At 35.4% G+C, this 21,640-nt stretch overlaps 1 protein-coding gene across 1 annotated transcript in view; it reads left to right on the top strand.

Annotated features, from left to right (window-relative positions):
- The window catches only part of LOC150086995 (PAT complex subunit Asterix), a 42,365-nt gene extending 30,612 nt beyond the window's left edge, over positions 1 to 11,753 (top strand). The window contains exons 3-4 of the mRNA XM_090371734.1: positions 1,871 to 1,968; positions 11,607 to 11,753. Coding sequence (XP_090227860.1) covers positions 1,871 to 1,968; positions 11,607 to 11,679 — 171 coding nt within the window. The 3' untranslated portion in view covers positions 11,680 to 11,753. The remainder of the gene's footprint in view (positions 1 to 1,870; positions 1,969 to 11,606) is intronic.
- The last annotated feature ends 9,887 nt before the right edge of the window (positions 11,754 to 21,640 follow it).

Below are 21,640 nucleotides of genomic sequence, written 5' to 3' on the forward strand. Positions count from 1 at the left end.
AATTTGTTTCATTGTATGTACATGTTGTCTATAAAGAGTAAGGATGCTGTCTACATTTAATTCATTTATCCCTCTTAAAGCCTTAAATCTTTTAACATTTAAACCATGTGTCATTGCCTGGTTTTCAAAAGCTGCAATTTAGAGAACCCAAGAATGTGACCCTAACTAATCCTGCTGCTCTTCTCTGCCCCCCCCCCCCAACAGATTTATGTCCTACCTAAAATGACGTTTCCAACATGTGTATGCAGCATTCCAGCATACATGTTTGGAAACTTTATATAGTAGGCTAATTGCATCTTTGTTTCTGCTGGCAATATATCAATGACAGCACCTTCTAAACGTTATCTAAACATATAAATTGTATGATATACAGCTTGGTGATAATTTTCATTTTCCCTGATACCCTAAAGCTAGATGAATTGTGCTCTCGTTCAACACCACCAAAAAATAATTTATTGTTATACATACTCGTAGATGGCTTCAAATTATGTTATCCATGAATCAGTGTATTGAACAATAAAGTCCCAGGACTGAGATTCTTTTGTTCATAAACTGTCTAATGTATTCAGTCAGTTTTTTTTTTTTTTTTTTATCTCCAAAAAGTTAACTTTCTGTGTGACTTGAATGACCAGAATAAAGAGGCTAAATGAAGGATTTTACAGTTAGGTGGCAAATTCATAGCAAACACATTATATTTAAATATAATGTACTAGGTTAATACAAAGAAAGTGCATTGTCAATCACATATGCCAGGCAGAGCAGATGAAATAGCTAATGTATTCTGTCAGCTTCTAGTTTTTGGAGCATTCCAGATAGACTGATGTGAGATAAAATATTCCATGCTGTGTATATTCTGTATATACACAATAAAATCCCATTACAACAAATACCATTTTAACAAGAATTTCACTATAACAAAAGTACATCCAAGTCCTGGTCAGCTCTTCCCTTATTGATAATGCTTTGTAAATCTCATTTGAGTGAATTATTTTCAACCTACCTATGCCCTAACACTTTCGCTGCTGGCTTTTCCATTGACCTTTTTGACCTGGGAATTCAAACCATGGGATTAAGTCAACCTGGATTGGATAGGACACAAACATATTTTGGGCTTTCTTCTCGCTATGACTGAATTAATCAACCTCCAGTGAAGGTTGCTTGATAAAAATATCCAGTTTTTCTTCTGTTGGAAGAAAACATTCCAAAAGTAGGGTGGTTTCCATCCACGTGGATTAAAATCAGAAGCTGCATATTTGCATTCAGGAAGCAGTGAATGCATTAAAATGTATTGTTTACACATGTCAAAATGTGTGAGTTATTAAAATGTTTTACAGTACAGTATTATAAACAACATGCTTTCAAAACAGTTATCTGTGATCAAATATTTTTACTTTTGTAATAAGTATTTTGTCACTTTTTTTTATTATCGATATTAAAGTTTGTATTTAAGTAAAATGAAGCAGAAATTTCTACTTCTATATATACGGCCTTAGAAAAGTGTAGCTAAATTTAGTTGAACAAATAGTTCTTTTGAAATAATTTTAAGTAGTATTCATTAGAACAAAATTTCAGTACAGCAAAATTATTCATATACTCCTGCAAGTTTGTGGTAATGGGATTTTACTATGTGTATGTGTATATATACAGTATATTTATTTTTACACACACAGTATTTTTTATTTATTAAAATGGATACCCCAAATTTAACCCCCAACAAGATAATTTTTCAAGCTCCTTCTCTTGTCTATAACTAAATTATCTCTGTTGGAAATTTCAGCATTTTTAACAGGCACAGATGAGTGGGATTCAGATTTCTGTGATGTGTGTGTATTTATTGATTAATTATTATTATTTGTTGTTTCTTTTCTAGTTAAAATGGTGTGCTTGGGTAGCTTTATACTGTTCTAGCATCAGCTTTGCTAACTCTAGGGTGAATGATGATACCAAACAGATATTAAGCAGTTTTATGTGAGTTAAATTTTTTTCTAGTCTTAACATTTATAGTAAAATTTTTCGTATATATTGTAATGAATTTTAAATTTTTTTCAGAAGCTGTTATGAGCAATGACAAATAAATATTAAGGTGTTTTAGTGGAATTTTTTTAGGTGTGTTTGTGTATGTATATATGCATATTTCCCTATTATCTTCATGTCCATTTGCCCACATGTAACAGCCCAACTTCCAGGGGACTCCCAGTTTCATTTCATAAAATTTTTGTATTCGAGCCTTCTAAAAATATTTGTTGAGCCATTCCAAATTTCATTAAAATCAGAAAAATTGAAATTTTGTAAGTATTATTTCTTTTTTCCATACAATTTGTATGGAAAAGATAAATTCATAGATTAAATGTAGTTTTAATGCAGTGTTATTAGCATTAGACAGTTCGTGCATCCTTTGCGTATATTGTTATGTAAAGCTCATGAACATGGTATTGCTTGTGAAGAGATACATATACATAAAGAGATAAAAGGACTTAAAAAGAGTAATAGTAGCTCGTTCCAGCAGCTCTACATCCTTCCTGAAATTAGGCCTCCAGACCAGTATGCATTACTCAAGTTGTGGCCTGATCTTGTGGGGACTACCCTTATATGAAGGATGATCACCTCTTTTAACGCGATTTGTCCGATTTTTGTCCAGGTGGATTTTTATAAATTTCTCTAAATGTCTGGATTTTTATATTATACGCCATTTTTTTTTTTATTCAAGCTCGACAAAAACTACTGAGTTACGTAGAATCTTTTTTGGAATAGGAGACGATTCTTCAATTTGAATTTCCGTGTTGACAATTAGGTGGAAGACCCCCTACGACGCTCACTTTAGTGCATTGAGATTTTTACCAACCCACGCCTGCTTCAGAATTTACACACATAAATTTTATATAGTCTAGCAATACAATGTTTTGGTTTAGAGAGTAGATAACGCGTGAAGATCAGATGGTGTGCTAGAAAAAGATATATAAATTACAGGAATTCCAGCATGTCAAATAAATATTGACAGTTAGAGGGGACTGTTTTCTCTAGAAATTGATTGCAGCATATGAAAACGTGGATTTGAGCTGTGTGCACACCAAATTGATCGAAAGTTGCGTACTGTCGACTAAATTTGGCATACTTATCAACAATCCAATCAAGAGGCAGATACTTGTTTATTTAATACTAAAGTTTACATTTTTTTAAAATACCGTTTTTCACTTTAATTACAAAAATATTTATTATCCATCTTTTATACCTGTAGATACTTTTCTGCAATTAGGTTAGTTTAGTTGTGAATGTAAAACATAACCTAACCTTAATAAAATTTATGCTTCCCTACTTACAATAAAAAATATTTATTATTTCAGTTATAAAAATTAATATTATAAAGACTACTTCTCCTAAAATGCCTAAAAGGAAGTGCATGTTTACAGAAGAGATGAAAAACAAATTTCCATGTTTTGTATCTGGCCGAGAGGAATGGGAAGCTGAATGTAAAGTTTGCAGAATGGGGGACATATGTTTCAATAGCCAATAAAGGGGTTGGCGATTTGAAGCGTCACATTGAAACTGAGAAGCACAAGAAAGCAGTTCAAGGTGAGGCCTCTTCGGGAAAGGTTACAGATTTTTTTGTCAATGCTGTCGGTAAAATAGAATATGATCTGGCTGCTGCAGAGGGTACCTTTGCTTTTCACACAGTTAAACATCATAGTAGTTACAAATCAATGGATTGCACAACTGTCATGTTAAAAAATGTATTTTTTGATTCTGAGATAGCAAAAAGATTTTCCTGCGCTAGAACCAAGACAGAAGCCATTGTAAACTTTGTATTTGCAAATCATTCTCTTAATGTTACTGTAAAAACTTTAAAAGAAAATAAAATTGCATACTGTGGGGTCTCAACTGATGGACGTAATCATGGTTCTGAAAAAATCTTCCCATTAATTATTCAGTATTTTGATGTAAATGAAGGAGGGTTACAAACAAAAGTAATTGAATTACAGAAGATGCCTAACGAGACTGCAGATACCATTTCTGCGTATGTTAAAGAAATTCTTGAAAAAAATGGTTTGTGTGAAAAATGTATTGCATTCACTGGGGACAATTGCAATACAATGTTTGGAGGACTGAGACGAAATGAAGAAAGGAATAATGTGTTTGCAAAATTAAAGAAATTGTTGCATAACAAGACTTTGATTGGAGTGGGCTGCCCTGCACATATTTTGAACAATTGTCTTCAGAATGCTGCAGAACTTTGGGAAGTTGATGTAGAGAACATTGTTTTTAAAATTTACCAGTATTTTCATAATTATACAGTCCGGACTGAAGAGCTTAAGAAATACTGTGAGTTTGTTGAGATTGAATATACACAGCTCTTTTTTCACAGCAAGACGAGATGGCTTTCATTATTTCTAAGCATCACAAGGCTCATAGATATGTTTCCAGCTTTACAGGCTTATTTTCTGTCCCAAGAAAATCTTCCCATTGTGATTAAAAGGTTCTTTGAAAATGGATTTAGTGAGATTCATCTTTGGTTCATGCAATCACTTATGAGTGTATTCCATACACACATACAACGAATTGAAAGGGAAAGTAACTCAGCTGCAGAAGTGCTAGATATCTTAGTCTCAGTGAAAGAAATTATCTCGAAACGGATGGATCACAACTTCATGCCATTAAGAGTAAAGGAAATGCTATACAAAAAACACGATGAAGGACTTTTACTTGAATGTGAAAAATTTTCTGGTGATACAAAAAATCTGTATAGAAATTGCATGGAATATTTAGATAAGTGGCTTCACCATATGGAATCCATTTCCTGTTTTATTTGGATGAAAATGGATGCAGTACCAAGCTGGAACGATGTAGAATGTTCTGTTTCCTACTTGATTGACAAAGGGGTAACAATTCATGATGTTAAGTGTTTTGACCAATTTAACAATTTTAAGAAATTTTTTGAGGGTCAAATGAATAATAAAGACTTTAAAAACATGCTTATACATGAAAAGTGGGCCAAATATTTTAGTAATTCAAAAAATATTGAATTCCATTCAGAATTGTTGAAAATTGCCTAGTTTTTCTTTGTAATTCCTCCTCACAATGCAAATGTAGAGAGAGTATTCTCTCTAATGCAAAGTCAGTGGACGAAAGAAAGGAATAGGTTAAATGTCAATTCTCTAAAAGGTATTTTGTTTTTGCAGTACAATTTCAAACATATGCCATGCGTTGATTTTTACACGTATTTGAGAGGCAATCCAGAGCTATTGAAAGTAATAATTTCTCAAGACAAATATGAATGTACTAATCCTAAACATCAGTAAATGTGGTTTACATTGTCTTTATTTTATTATTTGCATAATATATTTGTCCTCTTTTCTGTCCTCTTTTTTAATCCAAGATGAACTTTTTGTCCTCTCTTATTTGCCCCAAAACATGTAAATGTCCTCTTTTTATGAGTGCAGAAGATGGTAACTCTACTTTAACCCTGCTAGCAAAATTCCTGTATATCACTGACAAAATGCCGTGAGTTGACCTGGTAGCCTGTCTGCACTGCTCACAGAACTTCACATCTGACTGCACAATTGCCCCCCCAGGTCTTTTTTCATTCTCTACTACCCTCATTGTAATACCACACAGTTGGTATGTTACACTGGGCCTACTGCTACCCATATGCAATATTTTGCATTTGTCAATGTTAAACTTCATCTGCTTAACTTTTCTAGATCCTGTTGCAGTAACATACTTTCATTAACAACCCTGCCAACCTTTGTGTCATCTGCAAAATTGGCCATTAAGCCTGATATGCCTTTATCAACATCATTGATAAATACAAAAAACAACAATGGGCCCAACACTAAATCCTGGTGGACTCCACTAATAACATTAGTCCACAAAGAGCAGTGTCCATTGATTACCACTCTGTCTTCTCCCATCAGCCATCCCTTTATCCACAGCAGCAACTTGCCCTTAATTCCACACTGCTCCAATTTGTATAGCAGTCTTTTATATGCAACGGTATCAAAAGCTTTCTTAAAATCAAAGTGTATATTTCTTTATGACCACATTGCAGTATTTGTTCAAATTGGTCAGGCAAGATTTTACTTAACAAACTTATGCAGTGTCTGAACTATAACTTTTTTTTTTTTTTTTTTTTATGAAAAACCCCAAACACAAAAGGTATCAAAACCTATAGTACTTAGTACCATGCATGGGTTGAAGGAGAAGTATGGGGGAAGGGAGATGCTGGAAACTTTGTTCTAGAGACTAAACATGGGTTTCACCACTTCAAGCCTCCAATAAGCAAAGTGGTGGTATTTCACCAGTTGATGAAAGTCATCTACCACTTACATGCAGTCTTGTCTAGATGATCCTGCATTACTTCTTTAACTAGTGTTTCCATTATTTTCCCTGGAACAGAAGTTAAACTAACAGGTCTGTCATTACCCTTTTCATGCTTTGATCTCCCTTTGTGATTGTGGATACATTTTCATTTCTCCAATCTGCAGGGCCCTCCCCTGAATCCAAGGATGCTCTCATAATTATGGCTAAGGGTTTTCTTACTTCCTTTGCTGTCTTCCTTAATATAATTGGATAAATCCCATCCATCCCAGGTATGTTTCTTATATTTAATTTCAATAATTTCTCTTTCACTTTCCTCTCAGTTATTACAAAATCATTTAGCTCACTATCAGACTTTAATAAACCTCTGGCATTCCCCGAATAACTCCTCATGTGTAAATGTAGATAAAAAATACTCATTCAATTTGTTAACTACCTGAGCAGGATTATCAATAGTTTAACCATTGATATCAAGTGGACCAATCTGATTCATCCCTTTCCTTCTAGAGTTTACATGAGTAAAGAACTCTTTCTGTTTTTCTTTGCATCCTCATCTGAAGATTTCTCATAATCTGCTTTCACTTGCTAACCTCCTTTGTGACTTGATTACAGAGTAATTTATATCTGCCATGGGCTTCTGTGTCACCTGATAATTTATATGCATTCTATGTATTTTCTCCTCTGCCATGAATCTCATTAGTTCATCTGACATCCACTTAGGTCTAAACCTTGAAGAGTATTTCTTAGTTGGTATGTAAAGCCTATTAACTCCCATGATTAATTCCTTGAATGCTTCTCATTTAGAATTTGCTGGTGGTAACATCATCAGTTTGTCCCACTGTATAGCACTTAAAACTGTCTTGAGGTCACTGTATCACCTTTATGAAAGCAAAATCCCCCCTTTACCCCTCATGATAGTTACAACTTTAAGTAAATCCCATATGAATACATTGTGATCACTGCTGATAATCAGATTGAATAATACTCCCTCTAGTTGCCTCTCAAACATGCTGTAGAAAACAGTCATCCAATAAATCCACAAAAGGCTTGCTATTGTACAAGAGACCAACCCACAAGTTCCCGTCAGTATGTGGAAAGCTAAAATATCCCATTAGAAGACATTTTGATTTACTGGCCCACTCTATTTCTCTGTAATGTTGTTTGCTCTACTCATCAGAGTCATTAGGCCTGTAACACACACCTGCTCTCATTTTTGCTTTTCCAATGCTTAATGTCCCACCAAACTGACTCAACGTTGCACTGGCCACACATGTCAACTGGATGCACTTCCTTAGATTTTGTTTCTTAACTAACAGCGTAACTCTCCTCCCTTCCTATCCTGTTTGTCCTTTCTGTACATACTGTACTCCCCATATTTAAATTTTGCATTCCTTATATCTCTTTGACATAATGTCTCTGATATCTCAGCAATGTCAGCATTTGATGTCTTGACTAGCATTTCAAATTTATCAAATTTATTTATTATGCTCCTAGCATTGGTGTACATGCAAGTATACATACACCTGTTTATACTCTTAGGTACTCAAAAACAGTCCATGTATTTACTTATGACTCCCAGCAGTCATTAAAATCCTTAGTACGTTGCTTTTCAGCTGCTGCTCATTCAAATAGAAGCTGTGCAAGAATCACTTTTACCACTGTCTGCAGCCTTTGCTAATCTGTTAGTCTGTATCCCTAAGATGGTAGTTTTCCAATGCACTAACACTGTCTCGATAGTATCAGAAAATATTCTTACACCTTTTCTATTTTTGTGTATCCTATCCTCATAGAGGTATCTGTCCTGGCAAAAAGCACAGACCACCCCAAAAAAAAATGTACCCCATGGGCCTTGGGGTAGAATTTTTCCAAGGCCTAATTAATTGAAAGGGCTATCATCATATACTCCCTCTTATCATATCTGGTCAGAAGTGCAGACACCTTCAAATTTAACCCTAACTCGCGACTTTTTCAACATTGACCTTTACTTTTTTAAGTAAGGCTGCAAATCTCCTACCCGTAACACCATTAGTGCCAATGTGCACAACATTGTCACCTTTTGTGTCTTTAAAAAGGTGATACTGCTGTACAACATCATCAGCTTTTGCCCCTGGCAGACATACACTGGTTCTATTCTACCCATCCTTTTTGCACAATATATTTCCCCTTCCCCTGACAATAGAGTCACCGGCAACAACTAGCTCCTGTGGAACCAGTGCATTCTGCCTTGAGGATTGCCACTGTGTTGCCTGATGATCAAGTGCAAGCTGTGGTGTTGGTGTGGGCAGCTGAGAGCTTTATTTGCTAACAGTTTAAATCCTTCAAGGGCATCCTTCCTATTCTTCAAGCTCTCATAAAGGCCCACAACAACTCTGAGTTGATGCCTAATATCCTCGCACTATATATCAAGAACACACAAAGGCTTCCCCTCTTGGCAATATCATGTCCCGTTCCATGTCACAGTGTAAGTTGCCAGTTATTGGAACGGGCAAGTAGACTATTTTTATCACTTTCTTAATGACTAAAAATTATACATCTAAGTTATTACAATTTTCAGATTTCCAACTTTTTAAATTTTGCATTTTATGATAAAATTGTGTGTTGATAACATAAAATTCATTAGGAAATATCAAATATTTCTTGGTGGGGGGGATTTTTCAGTCTTGTGGCTTGTCAATTTTGACAGTTTACAAACCTACAGAAGGTCCAGAATCCTGTAGCCAGAGAATCAGTTCTCTGACTATGTGATTCAAAGCCATATAAATATGTGATGAAAAAAAGTTTGGAAAGTAACACTTTGCACCTTGAAATTACTGCATTGTAGCAAGTTGAAATGTGTTGTTCAGTGGCTCATATTCTAGACATACATGAACACAAATCACCTATTTATCAGTCTAAATTAGTGCACATTGAATAGAAGCTGTTTTGCATATTTCATTGCATTTTAAAATGAGTGCTTTTATTGAGCAGTGAATTTTCATCAAATTTTGTTTGAAATTTTGGGAAGTGCAAAAGAAACCCACAATGTCAAAAATAGCTTTTGAAGAAGATGCCACATGTGTTCAAAGACTTCTCAGTGGTTCAAAGTTTAAAGTGGGCTGCTTGTCCATCGAAGATGATCTTTGCTCTGGCTGACCTTCAACTCCAAAACCAATAATTTTATTACTCTTGTTTGTGATCAGGTCAGGAGTAACTGACACTTAACCATTCACAAAATTGATAGTGAAAGTGGCATTTTTTATGGGACGTGTTAATCAATTTTAGCTCAAAATTTGGGAGTGCAATGCATTTCAGCCAAGTTTGTCAGTCCTCTAAGTGAAAGACTTCTGCAAGGCTCAAAAAGCAGGACAATCTTAATCAAATGTGAAGATTATGCTTGTCACATTTCTTGATTCATAGGGCATCTTGATTCACAATAGCAATAGCTCTACAGCGATTGCTATTGCTGTTTAGGGAAAACAGCCAGAAAATGGGATTCAGAAAATTTGCAATTACATCGTAACAATGTCCCTGCACACTTAGTGCTTCCATTTAAGAATTTGTTACTAAGCACTACCATCAATATGATCCCCATCCATCATACCCATCAGATTTAGCTCCCTTTTATCCCCACGAACGCTTATAGTTCCCTTGAAAGGGCATAGATTTGCAATGATTGACGAATGCAACACAAGAACTTTTAAGTTATTGTTGTAACAGTACACCAATTCCTTGCTTAACATATTATGGGATTTTAATATGATGTTTGAAATAAGTGTTTTTTGGCACGCGCGCACACACACACACACGCACGTGCGCGTGTGTGCCTATTGTCTTCACCATGCCTGTTTATCTGTCTGTCCATCAACGTGTAACAGAGAGAGTACCAGTGGATGAATTTTCGTGACATTTTATATTTGGGTCTTTTAAAAATATTTGTAAAGCCATTCCAAATTTCATTAAAATCAGTTAAATAGAAATTGATCAGTTTTATTTCTTTTTAAAAATATTCTATATGTGAGGGGTATTTTTTTAAATATGCTTTGTTTGAGTGGGTGTGACAGGCATCGTGCTTTTATTTTATTAGTACTTATGTGGATTCTTGTTAATATGAGCCCCATAGCCTATCGATTGTGATCAAGTAATTTCTTGTACCACTGTATAGCTAGATTTACTGAATTCCCATTCCTTTTTTGCTAACAGCATACTACAATCCAGTGGCAGTGTAACTGTCTCCTATCTGTTTGCAGCATACTGCTGATCCCTGCTTGATTACAGATGGCACTGCTCCTGCATCCATGCAACAGGACTTTAGACTTGTAGGTGAGGGATTATATATATAACCCCTCACCCCTGAAATGGATCCTGCTGGAATGCAGTATCTTGAACTTGTATGATCTCCCAAAACGATTAAGAGACTGTAGTCAGGGAATTTAATAGTGGCAATGCTAAACCCACGGTCATTCTGAAATAGTTCTACAGTTCTCTTATTTTTAATAATCAGGTGATAACATTACTGACGTGTTTAATGAACGGGAATTATGTGCTTATGTGCCTCGATCCATTTCAAGCCCTGATTACTATAGCATACTCAGAAGAATGATTTGACTTATTCATTGGAAGCTCTACTGTCAGTGAATCAGTAAGTCAAGGTCATGGAGAGTCTAAACAAGAGGAGGAGATTCTGCTTTTTTGCTCAGCAAAGAAATACTTTATGGCTACATGGAACTACATAGCATACAAGTTCCTGGTAAAAATGATGTTCTTATAAATGTTGAGGCAGCATAAATTTCCAGTTCATTTCCAATTTCAAAATTTTTTGTTGACACGTTTCCAGTATTCCTCATTATCACTGAAATTAAATAAATGAATGATACAGTAGATGTTTTGCAGTAATTAATTCTCTCTCAATTTCACTGTGAGAACCTATCAGAAGCTATTTTGAAAGAAGAAAATTTCAGATGTATATTGGTCCTTAGTTGTGCAGAAGGAAACTTGAAATGTAACAAATTATCTTAAGCCATACTTGAGATAATATATTTGTAATGTATTTTTATAATGATTTCATGATAATTTAACTTTTATATTTAAATAATCAATAATAATATATTGACCAATGATTAAAAAAAGTTTGCTCGTAGCTTATTGAAACAGACTGATGATTGCAAGATTTTTAAATTATGATATCTGTGCGAAGTGCATTTGTTATCTCTTACAAACAAGTAAAGCTTGCAAGATTGATTTTGTCCCTGTCATTTTTGTAGTATTTCTCCCCCCCCCTCATTTTTGTGATTCCTAATTTTCTTATCTTCTTTCAGGTTATCAATTTCTGCTGTGGTTATGTCTTATCTTCAAAACCCTCAGCCAATGACATTACCTTGGTCATCCTGATAAGAGTTCAAAATAATGTAGAAATAATCTGTTATACTGTATTTAGTTAAAATAACTCTTAAAAGGTATTATTGTCATAAATGAATAATAAAATAGCATACACTGATTTTGAAAAGTCATATACTTTTGAGACTAATAGTGATCATGGGTAACCTAAATCTGTACTCTAGTAAATTGCTAGACTACAGAATTAGAGGAAATGGCTGATCCAAGATGGTGTAAATATCTAAATATGATAGCAAAGGATATTATGGTTACAAAATGTATTTATCTAATTGTTGCTTTTCATAATTTGCACAATCAAACGACTCATGATTACTAGTATTTATTAAGTCAAATTGGAAATGTGGATCAGTCCTCTGTTTTTTGGATGTGCAGTAAAACTTCAGATTAAGTAAAAAAAAAAAAATTATTAATTTGCATTAATAAATACTGAAATCAAAAATTAAAATTACAACTGTTATTATTAAAATTACAACATTATGTTACAATCAACACTGCAATTTAAGTCAACTTAAATTATTAATATGATTTTAACATAATTAGCATAAAAAAAGTGAATCAGCTATTTATTTAAAACTTAAAGCATCGTGGCAGATGTTTTAAAAATTACTGGTCACCTCATCAGATGATAGGTGGCCTCTCCTAGCAAAATTACAGTGACCAGTGAATAATGTATTTTGTTCAAATGAAGAATCAGGTGATATATAGAAGAGAAACTCGTGGTAAATATGTCACATGAGTTAGGTGTATCTTTAACCCTAATGGTGTCATCTCTGATGATATTAGTATTGCAGTGGCCAAATAATATAAGGAACAGGACTTTTTCTGTATCTGTCAAAAAAAAAATTACCATTCATACCTTCCCTGTTGCCAAAAAAGTGGCCATCCATTTCTGCTTTGAACTTTGCCAAACTATCCTAACTTTACTGAACAAACCATTGTTGCAGTAATCTGCAATGCACTTCCTGAAATTAAACTTCATGAGATCTGGCCTTTTATTACTCACCAAAATTTTGTATTTGTGTCTCCTAGTTCTGTCCACTACCAGTGAAAATATACCTCCCTGATTCATTTTACTAATCTCCTTCAGGGTATTATATCTCTCGACCAATCTGGTTTTCCTTCATTGAACTCTTTCTAGAATCTCTGTATCTTTCTTCAAGTGTGGTCCACAGACCTGACCACAGTATTCTAAATGCAGTCTCAACATCATCTTATATAAAGGACAGTGACATTCTTTCCCTAGTTGCAAAGGTTCTATACATCATAGAGAAGACACCATGTACCTTCCTGACCACCTGTTTACACTGCATGGAAAATGTCATATCTGATTTAATTGTAAACCTTAAGTATTTTTTGACCTGAATCAATTTTAACTCCTCTTCCACCCCCCATCTTATTACTCTTGGATATTTGTGCAAAATGCTAGGTGCAGAACTTTACATTTAGAAGCATTAGAATTCACTTGCTTTTTTCCAGACCATTTCTGCAACTGATCTAAGTTATTGTGGAACAGAATATCCTAATTACAGTCATTAATCATTTTCTTGTTAAATTACCAGTAAATGACAGCTTCACCTGCACTTCCTTCATCAGTGTCATTAAGAAAGTTAAAGAAACAGAAGTGGATCCAAAAAAAAAGATTTTGTCAACAATCCAAATTTGCTCCTGTTTATGTAATAGCCTTTCATGGGAAATTGTATAAAAGCTTTACTGAAGTCAAGATAAATAATATCAAAGTTGTTCCTTGCATCTGTCATGACTTTGTCATAATAATTAACGAGATGGTTAATTTCTCCTTCAGACACCCATGCTGTGATCCATTAAGTATACTATTCCTATTGATGAGATGGTCCTTATTATATTCAGAGACTTTATAATCTTACATCCAAGCACATGTCATCCACAAAGGTGACAAAAACCCTATAATCTCACAGTACATTGCATGCACTGTTAAACAGTTGGTGCTACAAAATATGCAATACTCAAGTGCCACGATTCCTCTATTGTCCTACTTGTGCATGCTAAGTAGATGGCATATAGCATGCAAAAGTTGTAAGACTTGCTGTGGCTACTGATGTACCCCAAAACCATGTCCCTTCTTACAGATTACTCTCAAACTTATTTTAATCCCAACTGTAACTATCCTCTTCTGTCAACCCAACTTTCATATATTTTTTACAAGGCTTGCTCTGTGGAACCCTAGAGTCCTGGGGGGACCTCTCTACGGTACCAATAAATTGTGCAGATAGCTTGCATTCTTGTAGCAATGAAGAGGAACTAGCCAACAATGTTCCAAGTTATTTTCTGCTGACTGATTGCTTAGTGACCATTCATATGACACAAGGCTCAATCAGCTACATGACATCAGCAGATTGTAGGGGAATTCTGGGGAACTGCCTAGACCAGTGATTCTCGCCCTTTTTTTTCCTGAAATAATTTTTCATATTCTGAGGGAACCCCTACATATGAAAACATTTACAGGCCAGAAAAGGTTCATAGCAGGGAGGGCAATTCAGTTTCTGCTAAATATTGTCAAAAACATCTGTTTGTAAAGAGCTGCTATATGTATATTAGTCAGCTTACATTGTAAGGAAAAAAATTAAGAATTTTTCATATTTTTTTGTTATGTAATTTTTTTTTTTTTTTTTTTCCCAAATATGAAAATATCAAAATAAAATTCACATCCAAAATTAATATAAGATTTAGTTTTAGTGTGACACCTGGGTTTGTTTCTTTTTGGGCAAATGTTGAATTCTTGACCAAATTTTTGATAAACACACTTGGAGTTTTTCCTTGACAGACAAATGATTTCTTTCTTTGCTTTTAATGTTGCTTAGGAAGCTTATTCACTGAGGTAAGAGGCTGAAAACTGGAGTAAGATGTTCACTGCTTTTGTTGAGATTAGGATACTCTTTTCTTATTGAAATCCAAAACATCAAGTGACACCAATAAATTTTATTTTCAAAGTTCAATCACACTAGTTCAGTCAGTTCTTGCAGACTGAGTAAATGTAAATTTGGTGAGAACTCATCTTGTCCACATCTTGAGTACTGCATACAGGTCTGGAGGCCTCAATTTAGGAAAGATGTAGAGCTGCTGGAATGACTACAGAGAAGGACAACAAGATTGGTGAGGGAAACAAAGGGGTGCTCTTACCAAGAAAGGCTTCAGTTCTGCAAGTTGCAGCATCTGGAGACTGGGCACCTGCAAGGTGATTTTTGAGCAAACTGCAAAGTGCTGATGAGATTCTTCCTCTTGCTTAGATTATGCACATGAGGAGCATAAATTCAAATTGAGGAAGGATGGTTGCAAAATAGATCTGTGGAAATCTGCCTTCAGCCAATGGGTGGTTGATTTCTGGAACAAGTTTCCATCATCCTTTGTTGTGGAAGTGGATAGTTTAAATAAATTCAAGGAAGAACTAGGCAAACTATTGTAAGAGGGGATGGATGGATAGGTGAAATAGGAAAATTTTTTTTTTTTTGGCTGATGTATAAGTTTGCTTTCTTGCATCATTTGCCACTATTAATATTAACTCAACAAACAGGTCCCTAATCCAGTCATACATTTTTTATGATAAAGAACGAAAGTATTGCTAAAGCTTTTCTGTCATCATTGATTCCAAATGACTAATAATTAATGTAATGACTTTCTTATAATATATTTGACTGTGAACCTGAATTGAGAGTGAGTGAATATATTTCAGTATTTATACATGAAATAAGTTTGTCTGTGGAAATTAGAATATTTTTTATTTTTTTGGATCTCGCATGATGTTTTAAGTGCCAATAAGTATTAGCTTAACTAATAGATTAACAGTATTGCGGCTACTGTTAATATATTAACTGTAAAATAAAAACTGTTAAAATATTAACAGTAGCTGCAGGCAGAGGTGAAAGTGATCTTTGCACTGTTTCTATTGGAATGAGAAGCAGCCTAGAAAGCAAGTTGCTGGGGATTTCAAGAACTTCTGGGGTTCATCATAAAACAAGTAAATACATGGACTGTGTTTGGGTAACTAAGAGTAAGAACGGATACATATTACACCAATGCTAGGAGTATAGTAAATAAATTTTCCAGTGCTTAATGTCCCACCAAACTGACTCAACGTTGCACTGGCCACACATGTCAACTGGATGCACTTCCTTAGATTTTGTTTCTTAACTAACAGCGTAACTCCCCTCCCTTCCTATCCAGAATTTTAAGTGCTGGTGAAGACATCAAAGGCAGATATTATTGGGATATCAGAGAGATGTGGCGTCATACAGATATAAGGAATGCAGAATTGAAATTTGGGGAGTACAATGTGTACAGAAAGGATTGAAAGGTAGGAGGGGTTATGCTGTTAGTTAAGAAAACATAAAATCTAAGGCAGTGAATCCAGTTGACATGGATGAACAGTGCAATGAGTCAGTTTAGTGTGACATGAACACTGGGAAAGAAAAAATGAAGGTAGGAGTGTGTTATTGGCCTATTGACTAATGAGTACAATGAATAACTGTACAGACAAATAGAGTGGGCCAGTAAATCAGAATGTCTTATAATGAGGGATTTTAACTTCCCAGGATTATTGGTTGGTCACTCACATACCAGAAAGACTTTTGTGGATTTATTGGATGATTGTTTTCTGCAGCATTTTCGAGAGGCAACCAGAGGAGTAATACTCTTGATCTGATTAACAGCAGTATTTATTCATGCATTAAGAATTTGCTGATAAAGGAACCACTTGGTGACAGTGACCACTGTACTGATGTGGGATTTACTTAAAGATGTAACTACCATTGGGTTAAAGGGAAAGTTTTTGGCTTTCATAAAGGTGACTACAGTGGTCTCAGACAGTTTTTGACGTGAAAACATCTAGGGCGACAGTGGAGTAAAACCAATTGGTAACAAAATTTTCTTATGGAAATGATGCAAACAGCATCACTTCCTGTTAGGTGGGTGTTACATTTTAAATGATGCAAATGAAGTCACTTCCTAAATGGCACTAGTGATGCTAACTGTCACTAATGTTGATTCGGTAGAGTAAGTAGCGGGTGTGAGAATAAAATGTTGCATCATTCATACTAAGATACAGAAAAGACGTCACTTCCTGAATGACACCAAATGCGACCCACCAATCCAATTTACTTCACTTCTACTTTCTGAAACGCGGCTGAAACAAAGAAGTAAGCAAGCATACCAAACTTTGATTGTGTCGTCCAATTCAAACAAGAAGATCAAGCTGGTGGTGTAGCAGTTTATCATAATAGAAATCTTACTCATATTACTTATCATAGTGATTTATTGACAAACTGCTAGAAAATCTGTGTGTTAGACCTGATGGAGACATTTGTGCAGCTGAATGTCGTCTTTTTGATGGTCAAACAGTATTTTGGTAATCATTTACATTTCACCTAACCAAAAGATCAAACACATGTAATTCATCCATTTCGTTTTACTTCCTGACATAATTGAAGCTGCTACAACAATTTTTTTCACAAAAAACGCAATAGAATATCAATGATACTTAGTGGAGATTTCAATATTAATTTTGCAGATACTCAATCCACACCATTGACATTTATTTTTTTGAAAATAAATTTGGACAAATGTTAAATACTTTTAGATCTGTATCAACTATTAATCATGGAACTATAATTGATGCTGTGTTTCAAAGACATTTACACTCGTACAATCTCAAGTGTACGTATTATATTTTAGCTATCACAAACCCATTGTAAGTAAATTACCAATTGAACATTAATTGCAACCTGAAATTAATGAAACTTAAAAAAACTAAAATGTTAAATGTGTTTGGATTCTTTTCATACTAAACCCCGTTAACCTCACCCAAGCCAAGGATGTTTTTGCATAAAATAAAACATCTTTTGTGCGTATGGGCTACACATGCTGCTTTTTTAAAATTCTATACAGTGGAACCAAAGAATACAATAAATTTTAAATGGGAAGCATTCGGGGAAATAATCATAAAGGTTACTAGATTTTTCATACAAGCTGAGAAATACTGTTCAGGGTTTAGGCCTAAATGGATGTCAGATGAACCAATGAGACTTGTGGCAGAGAAGGAATACATGATAGAAAAGAAATATATGGGATGTATATAAAGTATCAAGTGGCACAGAAGTTTATGGTAGATATAAGCTAGTCTGTAATCAAGTCAAAGGAGTTTAGGCAAGCGAGGCAGACTACGAGAAATCTTTAGCAAAGGATGCAAAGAAAAACAGCAAAGACTTCTTTACTTATGTAAACTTTAGAAGGAAGAGGATGATTCAGATTGGTCCACTTGATATCGATGGTTTGACTGTTGATGATCTTTCTCAGGTGAGTGACAAACTGAATGAGTATTTTGCATCTACCTTCACACATGAGTTATTTAGGGAGGGGAATGCCAAAGGTTTATCAAACTAACAAGGACCTAAAGGATTTTGTAATAACTGTTAAAGGGGGCAGCAAAAGAAGTAACCAACCCTTAGCCATAATTATGAGAGCATCCTTGGAATCATGGGAATTCCCCACAGACTGGAGATTTACGAAAGTATCCCCTATTCACAAATGGGGTTCAAAGGGTGACAAGTAATTACAGACCTGTTTAGTTACTCCATGAAAAATGGAGTTGCTGGTTAAAGAAACTGCAGGATAATCTAGACGAGGCTGCAGTTATAGTTCAGACAGCATGAGTGTTAAGGGGAAGCCTTGTCTGACCAATTTGATTGGATACTACGATGCATCACAAAGAAACTGGATGCAATAAATAATTTTGATACCGTATACTTGGATTTCACGAAAGCTTTTGATACTGTTGCACATGGAAGACTACAAATTGGAGCAGTATAGAATTAAGGGCAAGTTGCTGCAATGGATAAAGAGATAGCAGAGTGTAATAAATGGACATTGCTCTACGTGGACTAATGTTAGTAAAGTCCCCCAGGGTTCGGTGTTGGGCCCATTGTTTTGTTTATTAATGATATTGATGAAGGTATGTCTGGCTAAATGTCCATGTTTGCAGTTGATACAAAGGTTGGCAGGGTTGTTAATTAGCAGTAGTTGAGACATGATGCAAGAAAGCAAGCTAATACAGCATCAGCCAAAAAAAAAAAAAAAAAACCTTCCCATTTCACCCATCCAGTCTCTCCAAATGTTTGTCTAGTTCAGCAGCCTTAAATTAATTGCTGGAACAGACTTCCACAACAGATGGAAGTCTGTTCCAGCAATCAACTATTGACTAGCTAAATGCAAACTTCCACACATCTGTTCTACAACTGTCTTTCCTAAATTTGAATTTATGCCCCCTCAGGTTCTTAATCTGTACAAGAGGAAGAATCCCATCAGCATTCAGTCTGCACAAACTATTCAGGGCAGATGCTGCAACTTGCAGAACTTAAGCCTCTTTTGGTAAGAGCACCCCTTTGTTCCTCTCACCAATCTTGTTGCCCTTCTCTGTAGTCGTTCTAGGAATTCTACATTCTTCCTAAAATTAGGCCTCCAGAGCTGTATGCAGTACACAAGATGTGACCTGACCATTGCCTTTTACAAAGAGATAATCACCTTGTCTCTGGTAGCAAAATTCCTATATATCATTGACAAGACTCCATGACCTGCTCTAGCTGCACAATTACCCCCAGGTATCTTTCATTCTCCACTTCCCTGAGTGTAGTATCACACGGTTGGTAAGTTACTCTGAGGTTACTTTTTTATTTTTATTATTATTAGTATAGTTGCAAGGAAGCTTGAGGCTTATACTGCACTAGCCAAAAGAAATTTCCGAGTAACCCTGAGAGAGGGAGGGAGGGAGGGAGAGAGAGGAATCACCAAGAAAGAGAAGAATGATGATATCCAGCTCAGGACCCTGGGTGTGCCAAGCCCATACTCACCAGATGCGAGTCCCTGGGGTTAATCATCTGCCCAATTTTTCTAGATCCTGTTGCAGTAGTACACTGTCATTAACAACTCTGCCAACCTTTGTATCATCTGAAACTTCTACACTAAGCCTGATTTAACTTCATCAATATCATACAAAACAACAGTGGGCCCAACACCGAACCCTGGTGGGACTCCATTAATAACATTAGTCCATATAGAGCAGTCCATTTATTACCACTCTGCTGTCTATGACTCATCCATCCCTTTATCCATTGTGGCAACTTGCCCTTAATACCATACTGCTCCAATTTGTATAACAGTCTTCCATGTGCAACAGTATCAAACGCTTTCCTGAAATTAAAGTATATGGTATCAAAATTATTTTTTGCATCCAATTCCTTTTTGACCACATCATAGTATCCAATCAAATTGGTCAGTCAAGTTTTCCCATTAACAAACCCATGCTGTGTCTGAACTATTACTGCAGTCTTGTCTTGATGATCCTGCAAAGCTTCTTTAACCCGTGACTCCATTATTTTCCCCATAACAGAAGTTAAAATAACAGGCCTATAATTATTCGTGTCACCTTTTGATGAACCCCTTTGGTGAATTGGGGAAATATTTACACATCTCCAGTCCATGGGGAACTCCCCTGGATCTAAGGATGCTCTCATAATTATGGCTAATGGTTTGCTTACTTCCCTTGCTGCCTTTTTTATGTTTAACTTCAAAAATATCTCGCCCACTTTGGTCTCCGTTATTACAAAATAGTTTATCTCTATGTTAGAGTTTAGTAAACTTCCGTCCTCCCCTTACAGAATTCGTGTGTGAAAGTAGATGCAAAATACTCATTCAATTTTTCAGCTATCTGAGCAGGATCATCAACAGTTGAACCATCAATATCAAGTGGACCAATCTGATTCATCCCCTTCCTCCTAGAGTTTACATAAGTAAAGAAAGTTTTTGTTGTTTTTCTTTGCATCCCTTGCCAAGGATTTCTTGTAATCAGCCTTTGCTTGCCTAACCTCCTTTGTGACTTGATTACAGACTAGCTTATATTTGCCATAGGCTTCTGTGTCACCTGATAATTTATATGCATCCCATGCATTTTTCTTCTTTGTCACGAGCCTAAATCTTGAACAGTATTTCTTAGTTGGTATGAAAAGCCTAGCAGCTTCCAAGATTAATTCTTTGATTAATTCCTTAATTCATTTAAAATTTGCTATTTTTTAACATCAGTTGATCCCACTGTATAGAATTTAAAAACTGTCTGAGACCACTGTAGTCACCTTTATGAAAGCAAAAACCCTTCCCTTAACCCTTGATGGTAGTTACATCTTTAAGTAAATCCCACAACAGTATACTGTGATCACTGTCACCTAGTGGTTCCTTTATGTGCAAATTCTTATTGCATGAATAATCACTGCCGATAATCAGATCAAGAGTATTATTAACTGGTTTCCTCTCTAACATGCTGCTGTAGAAAACAATTCTCCAATAAATCCACAAAAGTCTTGCTAGCGTGCGAGTGACCAATCTGCGAGTTCCAGTCAATATCTGGAAAGTTAAAATCCCCAATTACAAGACAATCTGATTTAGTGGCCTACTCTATTTCTCTGCGCAATTGTTCGTTGTACTCATCAGAGTCGTTAGGCCTATAACACACTCCTACTCGCAGTTTCCCTTTCCCAGTGTTTGTCATACAAAACTGTCTCAACATTACATTGTTCACCCATGTCACTGAATGCACTTCCTTTAGATTTTGAGTTTCTTAACTAACAGCATAATCCCTCTTCTCCTTCATACCCTGTCTGTCCTTTCTGTAAACTTTGTACTCCCCAAATTCTGCACTGCTTATATCTCTGTGACACCGTGTCTTTGATATTCTAACAATATCTGCCTTTGATGTCTTGATCAGCACTTCAAATTCATCGAATTTATTTACTATACTTCTAGCATTGGTGTACATGCAAGTATACATGCACCTGTTCTTATTCTTAGTTACACTAACACAGGCCATATATTTACTTGTTCCATGATGACTCCCAGCAGTTCGTGCAATCCCCAGCAACTTGCCCTCTAGGCTGCTTCT

The sequence above is a fragment of the Mastigoproctus giganteus genome, chromosome 4, assembly GCF_048544385.1.
Source record: "Mastigoproctus giganteus isolate SK-2022 chromosome 4, ASM4854438v1, whole genome shotgun sequence".
Taxonomy (NCBI): domain Eukaryota; kingdom Metazoa; phylum Arthropoda; class Arachnida; order Uropygi; family Thelyphonidae; genus Mastigoproctus; species Mastigoproctus giganteus.